The sequence below is a fragment of the Onychomys torridus genome, chromosome 16 (assembly GCF_903995425.1).
Source record: "Onychomys torridus chromosome 16, mOncTor1.1, whole genome shotgun sequence".
NCBI classification, from domain to species: Eukaryota; Metazoa; Chordata; class Mammalia; order Rodentia; family Cricetidae; genus Onychomys; species Onychomys torridus.
This window is the reverse complement of record NC_050458.1, coordinates 25,735,800-25,745,870: the sequence shown is the minus strand read 5'-3', so window position 1 is coordinate 25,745,870 and position 10,071 is coordinate 25,735,800. Positions and strand designations below refer to the sequence as shown.

Below are 10,071 nucleotides of genomic sequence, written 5' to 3'. Positions count from 1 at the left end.
AGTTTAAGGCCAGCCTAGTCTACATAGCAAATTACCTGCCAACCAGGAATACACAAGACCCTGTCCAAAAACACAAACAAACAAACAAACAAAAAAAAAAAAAAAAAAAAAAAAAAAAAAACCACATCTGCCTGACTCTCCTCTCTTCAGTGAGACACTAAACCCCTAAAGCCAAAATCTCCTTGTGGCCCGGCACAGCCACAGGAAGGCAGAGCACATACAAAGGAGACTTAGAGCATTTCTTTACGAAAACCAAATTTATTAAAAGTTCTCTACAAGTCAGCAACAGTGTGGCACTGTCACCTTTCCACACGCGCACAGGAGACCTAGTGTTTCCAAGCTGTCCAGGCGAACGCCCCGGCCAGCCCCAAGTCCTCAGCCAGGAACTGTATCACAGACACAAGAGCTGGGTAACCCCAAGAGAGGTCCTATCCCTGCTCCTCCCCGAGTCCCACCGTCCCGTCAAGGTCGTATTGCCGACAACCATTCACATTTCACGTGGCTCTGGACACACAGGTTCCTCAGACAGACACAGACGACGAAACAAGCCTCAGAGCCAAATGACAACTGGACATAGGTATAAAAGGTAAAATGTATGTACAAATATAAAGTACACAGTACGTGAGGTATACACGGCATTCTCACAATGTTAGTAGTCTGCCTAGGCATAGCCCTTGAAGATGCCTGCCTGCTTCTGTGCCATTTCTCAAAATACAGTATTTTTGTTACCCGTTTAAACCGCCTGGTTTCAGCACTGTCCCAGACAGTGACTGCTATTTCATCTGTACTTTTTTTTTTTTTTTTGTAAATGCAACTTCCGGCAGCTTCTCCGAGAAGCTTCCTTTCCTGCAAGGAGTAAGTTTCCATCTCCAGAAGTATGCGGGCCGAGGCTGGGTTCCCACCTGTGGAAGTTGAAGCGAGGGATTTCTGGTAGGCAGCTTGAAGGCAGAGTTTGCATCGGATGAATGGTACAGTCCTTTCCAGCTACATTTTTGAGGTTCACTGTCACCCCAGAGCCAGCATCACAGAGGGATTCACAAGTCACACAACACTCGAGGTCCAGGGAGCCCAGGATGGGAAACTGAAGACTCTGGATGCCAGAGACACAGCAGGTACCCATGGGAGGGACGTGTTCAGTTTCATTCTGAATATTAGTCTGACAATCTTCCAAGACGCTCTCAAATTCTCTTTCTCTGAAGCCCAAAGACGGTTGGTTCATATATGCTCCTCAGAGAGCAGGGAGGGAGTCTCTTCACCCTTGTCCTCATACACAAAATGTTCCACCCCAAGATGGCCTTGGGGCGAGGGGTAAAGGCTAAATGCTATACTCGACGAGAGCCTCAGGAGCTAACAGATACCATGTGATCAAATTAAAACACTGCTGTCTGACTGAGCTCAAGAGTGCTGAACCAGCCAGGAGTTTGAATCTCCCAATAGTTTTCCACAATTAGCTGGTGAGTGCTTTGATAGCTGCAGAGGACAGGATCCACGGGGGGGGGGGGTGGGGCAACATTATTGCAAAGGAGGTCTTGGCAAGCTCTTGCAGGGGAAGAGTCTGGGTTCAGGCAGGCTCCGGAGCTTTTCAGTCTATTCCGACCCTGAAGCAAGGGTGAGGGTTAATAAAAAGACAAACTTCTTCTGATCCGAGAACGCAGCAGCAGCAGCAGCAGCAGCAAGTGGGAGCCTTCCAAGACATGTTCAGTGACAACAGGTTTGTCACCCCAACCAACTGGCCACCTTGTTAAAATGCCACTAGGCGATGGGCTTCCTTTCCCATTCAAGTGTTCAAGTTCAATGACACCTGACTATGTGGGATGGCCACACTCTTCCTTTAGCTTCAGAACGGGATGGCCCTTGTATCTGACGCGGGGACAGTTGTGATGGTTCATCAAGTAGGGGACACCTCTGCAGAGCAGCTCATCTTTGTGTGTGCTGCTCAGATCAAATCACTCAGCCCAGAGAGGTGGCACCACACTGAGACCCATAGGGACAATTGTGCCCCATCTCCAAATCTGGGTGGCACCATGTAAGAGGGCCTGCCCATCATTAGAAATGGAAATGCCATGTGTGAGAATTATGAGGTTTCTGAGGGTTTTTTTTTTTGGGGGGGGGGATTAGCAGAAGAAGGAACTAATGTCACTGTCCTCTTGGTACTCAGGAACAATCTGGTCCGAACTTCCTGTTTCTGAGTCAACATACCCTGGTTCTAAAACATATTCAAACCAGGGATGGAGTAAGGTCTCAGGAGCTGTGAGTCTCTCAGAAGGTTCTCGCCTCAGGAGGCTGCGGATGAGGCACCTGGCTTTGGGGGAAACATGCTCAGGAATACAGAACTGTCCACGGCGGATTTTGGAGAAAAGGGCACTCGGGTCTGAGTCATGAAAGGGGTATCGTCCAACCAAAAGTGTATAGAGCATCACCCCAAGGCTCCAAACATCCGCTGCCTTTCCAGAGTAGGTCCCAGTAGTGTTGAGGATCTCAGGACTCACATAGGCTGGGCAGCCATGTTTGTCTGACAGCGCATCATCTTCACCCTTGATTATGTGTGTATCTTCCAGGCTTTCCAATCTAAGCTGGGTTCTGTGGGAGAGAAATTGAGCGATTATATTCAGACCAGCTGCTATGGAAAAACAAGGCCTTCCCAATAACAGTGCCCACAGGCACTACCAGCCAAGGCCGCAGGAATGTCATTTACCCCTTCATCTAGTTAAGCGCTGGGCCTGCGAGCACCCAAGACTAGCGATTTCACAAACGAATACAAACTGCAATAAATATTTGCAAAGTATTGAGAGCGCTCGGGGCGGAGGGGTATGATGCAAAGTCTCAAATAATATTCATGATGCTGGAGCTTGTAAGAGATATCCTAATAGGGTTGCACAACTGTCAGAGCTCACATTGCAGAATGAAGAGCTGGTTCCAGGGGAAGACTAGCATGTTCTACAAAAGCTGTCAAGGAGGAGGCAAGCGTATGTATGTGTCCTTCTTCCTCGGGTAGGGCCTCTGTATCCCACAGGCCACTAGTCTCTTACCATAACACTGACTGCCCAAGCCAAGGACACTTTGTTCACCCGAGTCCCAGCTGCAATAACCATAATGGGAAAGTTGCAAGGAATGCATATTTACATTTATCAGGCTGCTTCACTGTTAAAAAACATGTAGCCGAGACAGAGACGTTACGTGAAGAAACACAAGAGGCTGGTAGATCGGAGGACTACAGGGCCCCTGGACCCCCCAGGGCTGCAGATCCATGTACACTTTATCCTATGTGAGAGTCTCTGTTTTGTGGATAATCATTGTGGAAGAAGTCATTGGAGAATGAATGTGAAGGAAAGAACAGAAACCTAGCCTATAATGGAAAGAAACTATAGTCTAGAAGACCTTTGGTCAAAGGAACTCTTAGGAAGCTGCAGGTGCCTCCTTATAGAGAACCAGCCACCCACATCTCCTAGCTCCCCCACAGCCACGTGGGGCACCTCTAATATCCGGTGCCTGCTTCTCCGAAACAGGCCTATTTCAGTAAGTCACTCGTTGTGAAGCTACATGCAAACATTTGGTCAATTCCTTTTCCTCTCAAAGGTCTGGTGGTTTCTTTCTTTCTTTTTTTTTTTCTTTCCCAGTCTTCCTGTTCCCTGGAGTGTAGTATACATGTGCTAACTTCGGTCTGTCCTCAGCATGACCTCCGTGTTATGTAAAATACCCATTGGTTCTGTAAACGGAAAATATGACTCAACCCACACTGTCTGCCTCTGATTGGCTCCTGTAGTACTAAAACCCTGCACCTGTGCTGGTTTCATGAACAGCGTCAGCCTGCCGTTGCTTAACCCTCGGGTTACCAAACCCTATGCCCATGACACTGGCCTGTGCAATGCAGATTTCAAAAGCCAGTGAGGAGGTGTGTAGCACATGTTTCAAAAAAAAAAAAAAAAAAAAAAGGCATCACCATTATTATCACAGAAGCACGTTCCAGGAACTGGACACTTCTTCACAGCAAAGTCTGCTCCTCTTTGCTAACCGGTATGTTTCAATAGTTAATGCAAGGTCAGATACAGACTCATACTTTGAGGACTTTTTAGGGGGCCCTGGAGTTAAAGGTAAAAGTGAAGAGGTAGGGCAAGCCCTGGGTCACTATATTCAGCAAAGCAACTCACTCCCACAGGACAATTCTCCAGTCTACATCTTCCTACCACAGAGGCAGTCTGTCTACAGAATGAAGTATGATGTATCTCACACAGCTTCCTGAATTCTCTTGGTGAAACCTCCACTTCAAATCTTAATGTCTCCTTATTCCCTTATCAAGCACATCTTGTCCTTTATGAGGTAAGCCAAGAACTATATTTAGCAGTGCATGCTAGCCAACCTCCATTTATTATTCAATGTGGTTATTTTCTGAAGATGGAGCTGACGAAATGACTGAAAACTCACCAGAGAATGTGAGCAAACTACTGCGGGGCTTGTGGGGGGGGGGGGGGGGGGGTGCCCAGGCTGAAATAGAGCAGGAATGCAGTGTGATAGGGATGGCTGGAATTCTGCAAACACCACAGCCTAACTAGCTCTGTAATGCCTTCTAGGTACAGGAGAGAGCCACTTGATGGGAGCAAGGATTTGACCACCTCTTGCAGTCAGTATATTCCAGGACAGGCGAACACCTTTCCCTGCCCCCCCCCCCCCAGAAGTCTGACCTTTCTGACAAGAGGAAATAAGCCTGAGCCAGGGACAGAAGTAGGAAGGGGCATCTAGTCATCAGGCAGTATCCACAAAAGCACCAAGGTGTCTCTAGGCTTCGCTACACTCTGTCCAATAGATCAGAGAATGAACCAAGCTTGACCATGAGTTTCCAGAAGCAGGACTTAATACTAAACCAGGGGAGACCTGAGTTTGGCTTGCACCTAAGGCCACAGGAGGTGCTGTGGCAGCTGCTCACCTCTCCTCTGTGGAAAAGACGAACTTCCTAAGCTTCAGATCCCCCAGCACAATGGCCGACCGGTGGCAGTGGGCAACGGCAGAAACAATCTGCTTGAAAAGCCGAGCGGCCTCCTCTTCCCGAAGCCGTTTCCGGCTCCGCACATAGGAGTGCATGTCCCCAAAGTCCTTCTCGAAGAAGACATAGGCCTTGCTCTCCCCGAGGATCACTTCCACGATGCCAGTAATGTTTCTGTGTGATGGCAGCTGGATGTAAGGCCTGATTTTGTCCTGGTAGTGTTTAATGGGAAACACCTGCAGAGAGAAAGTGATCTGTTTAAGGGCCAGAAAGTCAGGAGCTGCCTGCCTCCCAGGTCCCATATGCAGCTCCACTGAAGTGTTCAACTTTTGGATATTCCGTTCTCTCTACCATAGCTCCAGCTGCTAGGATACCCTTGAAACCGTGATCTGGGCTAGCAACTTCCAAAGTTCCCTGGGATGGGATTGGAAGAACCACCTTCTCCACATGCTTTTGTCTTGTAGGGGCCATCAGCTCCTGGCAGCCAAGCCCAGCTCCCTGATATGGCTCTTCCTAACAGATGATGCTGTATGTAGCTAATGGAATGTCCCCCAGCATCCCTGAGGGTGAACAGCAACCGTTAAACATTGCCTGTGCCTCCTGCAAACCCAGAAGGCTCAGCCCAGCACAGTCAAGGAATGTGGTGACTCTGCAGCCTCCAAGGGGAAGCAGAGGCAGCCAACATGAGGAGCTGTCATTAGTCAGAAGGAACCGATGACTTGGAGGGACAGACTGACACGGCAGCCTTAAGCAACCTGCCTATGGTTGTGACTCAGGTGGAAGCAGCCTGGAGTTGCCTTCTTACAGGAGGAGATGGGCACCTCTGAAAGGCCGTTTTTTTCATGTTTATTATTTACACGCCCCCCCACCCTATTGCCCCACCCCCAGAATGGGTAGCAAATCCTCTGAGAAGCTGCTGGTCTCTTTTAAGGGCCTTTTGTTCAGTCCGGTTACTCATATCCTAGACGCAACTGGAAATGGTGACACACGGGCTGTCACCATCTGGATTCAGCTATTATCTGCTCGGAGGAACTGGAAGGGGTTGCATAATGTCCCTGACCCACCCCACCTCTGAGGTGGCTGCTCTGGTACCAACTGGAAGGGAAAAAAAATCCCTCTGCTGCCCTCTCCCCGCACCCCATCCACCCCGCCACACAAGTTTCTCTCCCAAAACTGTTCTCATCCACCAAGAAGAAAAGTTTCTTTCTCCGGGCTTAACCACGCATCTGCGATTTCCCGCGGGTGGACAGTAGGTGGCAGCAGCAAGCGGGGAGGGGGGGGTTCAGGTGAGTGCCTGAAAACCCAAGTGCTACTTTAACTCCAGGAGAATGAAAGGAGTCGGTGGGGCTTCACGGTGGGCGGGAGGTGTGAGCCGCAAAGCGCCCCCGACTACGCATTCTCCAGGAGAACCGGACCATCCCGTATCTAATGCTGCAATGAAAATTGTGGGTCGCAAACTAAAGCGAATGGAAGCGAGCCCCTGAGAGTTTTTCACACTCTTACGCAGGCCTAAAGCCCCTCCCAGGCTTAAGCCCCCTCGCCCGGTCCCACTGCTCCCCTGGGTGGGCTGTATTCTGGCTCCAGCGGGAATTCAAGAACCCCCTCGGTAGAAGCCTGACACCGTCTACGCAGAGCCTGTGCCATGAACCTCCGGCAAAGAGCTGGCCACTTGCGCCAAGCCCCGAGGAGGCACCCACTGCAGGGCGTCCTTCCAGGACAGGGGGAGGAGGGGGGGATGAGAGCAGGGCAATGGCATGGCCCTGGAATCCATTGCAATTCCAAACTTAAATGGAACGCCACGCGCTAGCTACACTGAGCGCCAAAGAAAAGAACAGAGATAAAAAAGAACTGAACCCTGCACTTCCTCTAGACCGCCGAACCCTCACCATAACACTCCACAGGAAACCCCTCTCCCTCCAAAAAGGCGAAGCTGACCAAAATGCCTCCTTATCCGACTCAACGCCCTTAATCTGCTCTGCCAAACCCAAGCGCTGGCCGGAGCGTGATCGGGGTGGCCCGGAACCCAAGCACTTCTGTAGACCACCCAGGCCCGCAGCCCCCGCCCCAGGATGCTTACCTTGCAGCGCAGTTCGCGGCCGGTGTGGATGCACAGCGCCCGGGACACATGCTCGCGCTCAGCTAGGGGCAGCAGCAGGTAGTCGGCGATGCGGCTGGGCCCGGGTGCGCTCGCACAGCTGCCGCCCGTCCCCTGCGCGGAGGGCGGAGGCTGCGGGCTGCAGGGCGAGCCCGGGGGACTGAGGTAGTCTGGGGGGCTCGAGCACTCAGAGAGGCGCGGACATTTGGCCGCCACGGCCGCCGCGTCGTCCGCGTCCAGCAGGCGTTTGGTCGGGGTACCCCGGGCAGCCGGGAACAGCAGAGCCGGTCCGCGGGGCTGCGAGGCGCCGCTGAGTGCAAAGCGCACGGGACCGACCCGCATCGCGGCCCTGGCCGGAGCGGCCCCGGCTTTGTAGATCCCCGGATCCGCGCGGCGACTTCTTCCAGCCCTCGGGATGGAGTTTGCAGACGGAGCTTGGATCGGCCCCCAAGAGGAGCAAAACGAGAGCCGTTCCTGTACGCTGGGGTTGCACACGAGGACCACGCTGGCCACACGACTGAGCCCGGGAGGCCGGTTGGGGTCCCTAGACCTCCGCAGGCACTAGGTCTGGGCGCCTCGCTGGCGGCGGGGGCAGCTATTGTTGCCGAGGCTGTGAATAGTCCAGGACGTGGAGGCGGCCCGAGTTCCCGGGTGCTGAGCCTTGAGGACAGGCTTCCGCAGGCTCGGCGGCTTCAGAGAGCAAACGCACTTCCCAAAGCAATTAGTCTTGAGTAAAAGCCGGCACAACTTTTCCGCGCCGCTCGGGATCCTGTGCGCTCCTGGGCTCCCGGCGTGTGAGCGAGCGAGACGCGCTCAGAGAGAGTGACTGAATATGAGTGTGTGCGCCGCACTGATCCCGGCCAGTGCACTCCTTCTCCTTTTCCTCCACCTCCTCCGCCTCCCAGTGACTCACGCTGTATACACACACACACACACACACACACACACAGGCCGGGCTGTGTAAACAGTTGGGAAGCCGGGTTGTGCAATGAGGTGGCTGCGACGACTCCGGGCCCCGTCGCCCGGCTCACAGTCACCGGAGCGGAGGGAGGAGACTCGGGGGGGAGGGGTAATGGAGTTGGAAGCTGGGACAGTGGGGGTGGCCGGAGGCCTGGGGGGATGCTCCCAACAGCGCGCGCCTGGGCGCAGGTGGGACCGTCCTGGGCCGTCTTGGGCGCGCGCACACACGCCCCCCCCCCCCCCCCCCCCCCCCCCCCCGGGCTAGGCTGGGCAGCAGGCTGCGCGCACTCCACCGCAGGCCCGCTGGCTCCGCGCTGGTAGCCGAAGGAGGGGGCGGAGGAAAAGCTCCCGTGACGTCAGGGTCCCAGGGAAGTGGGCGGGAGGGGCGGGGCGGCGGGGGCGAAACGACTGCTGATTGGTGCGCGCTCATCATTCACACAACACAATGGATCTCGAGCTCCCCGCCGGCTCGCGCACCTCCGGGCTCCGCACCGGCAGCTGGCTGCAACCCGGCGGTCACGCCTTTACTCCGGTGGGACCTCCCCGCGGCTTTGCACTTGGGGAGCTCCCGGTGGAGCTGTGGGCGCCGCCGAGTCGCGGCTACAGCCGGAGGAAGGGGCGAGAGGAAAGGTGATGAATTCCATTATCAGTCATTCACCCCCACGCGGTAGTTCCGGGGAAGACCTGTGCGTGGTAGTGAATGTGGCTTTTTTTTTTTTTTCCTTTTCCTGCCTCCTCCCAGCTCTAATCCCCAGCGTCTGTTCGCTTCCACAAATAGAACCTTCTGTTGGATGAAATAAAAGCAAACACTGGGCCTTCTGCTCTGCCTCCACCTCCACGCCCCTCCCGCGCCTGCCGCCCGCCCGGATAGCACGGAAATAGCTTCTCCAGGCTCCTGGGCCGCCCCTTCGCAGTGACTCGCAGAATTCTAGAGCTTCCTGAGCTCTGGCCGGTGGGAAACAAAGGATGTGGGGAACTGGCGGAAGGGGCCCACGTGGCGGCCGCCAGATTCCTGTCCCCTCCCGCCTCCGTACACGCCCTAGGGGTCTAGGGCTCCGGTGCGGTCCAGGATATTGGGGTGCTGGTCATTCTATCCCCCGCCAGGGGTAGATAACTACCCGCATCCGGACAAGGTCGTGCGTGTGTGTGCGTTCATTAAGCATTAGTTGGTGCTCTTGAAACTGGCTTACCCTGCTCTGGAAGCAGCTTGCGGTCACATTTTGTGTTGTTAGGTGTTTTTGTGTTGTATCCCCCCCACCCCCTTTCGCAAACCAGGTCAGTTTGGAGTCCCTGGATCCTCACTCAGCATAGATACCTATTATCAAAGTCCTTTCTTGTACTTATGCTGAATAATTAATTTTCTAAAACCAGGTCAAGCCCAAGAATAAATCCTTTTCATTATTAATTCTCCAACCATTCAACAAACGCTAATTAAGCATCTCCAAGGGCTAGACGCTGGGGATTAGAAGATTTAAATTGAAACGGTAATGATAGTTGGCATCAGTTGTGGTCTTGGGAGGGTGGCGAGAGGGGCGTGCAGGCTCCTTGTTCTTAACACTTTGCACACGTTGCTACACTTCAGTTCTACGCTCAGTTTACACGGTTACTTTTTTGCCCCGTTTGATGAAGAAACGGAAGCCTAGAACTCTTAACCTCCTTGCTGTGGTCTCCTGCGTCTCCTCCTTCAAAGGCTAAGTGAAGCACATGCTTATTGTGCACTCATGGAGACTCGGAAGAGACTACAGTTTGCGGAGAAAGGAACCATTAGGGAAGCCTCCATCTGCAGCGCCCTGGTCCTGGGGATTATGAGCGCTGCTCGGAAGAGAGCTGTGAACAGTGGCGGGCCAGGAGGGGCCGGGATGCACAGAAGGGCAGGGCAGCTCCCTACAGGGCAGGGAGCTGAATCTTCACAGGTATGTTTAAGAAGTTTCTCTAGATCCGGAGGTTTTCTACCTGGCCAGATGCTCTCCTGCAGAAATCTAAAAGATTTGCTGAGCTGCCAGCTAGGCATCTGTTACTGGATGATGACCCCAGTATG

General features: G+C 53.4%; 1 protein-coding gene across 1 annotated transcript; it reads right to left on the bottom strand.

The window, feature by feature from the left end:
- Positions 1-238: 238 nt before the first annotated feature.
- Trib1 (tribbles pseudokinase 1) lies at positions 239-8,254 on the bottom strand. The gene is made up of 3 exons (XM_036209068.1): positions 7,056-8,254; positions 4,922-5,214; positions 239-2,580 (listed from the first exon to the last, which is right to left on the bottom strand). The coding sequence occupies exons 1-3, from the start codon at positions 7,413-7,415 to the stop codon at positions 2,115-2,117; spliced, it is 1,119 nt and encodes a 372-aa protein (XP_036064961.1). The 5' UTR covers positions 7,416-8,254; the 3' UTR covers positions 239-2,114.
- Between the last annotated feature and the right edge of the window lie 1,817 nt (positions 8,255-10,071).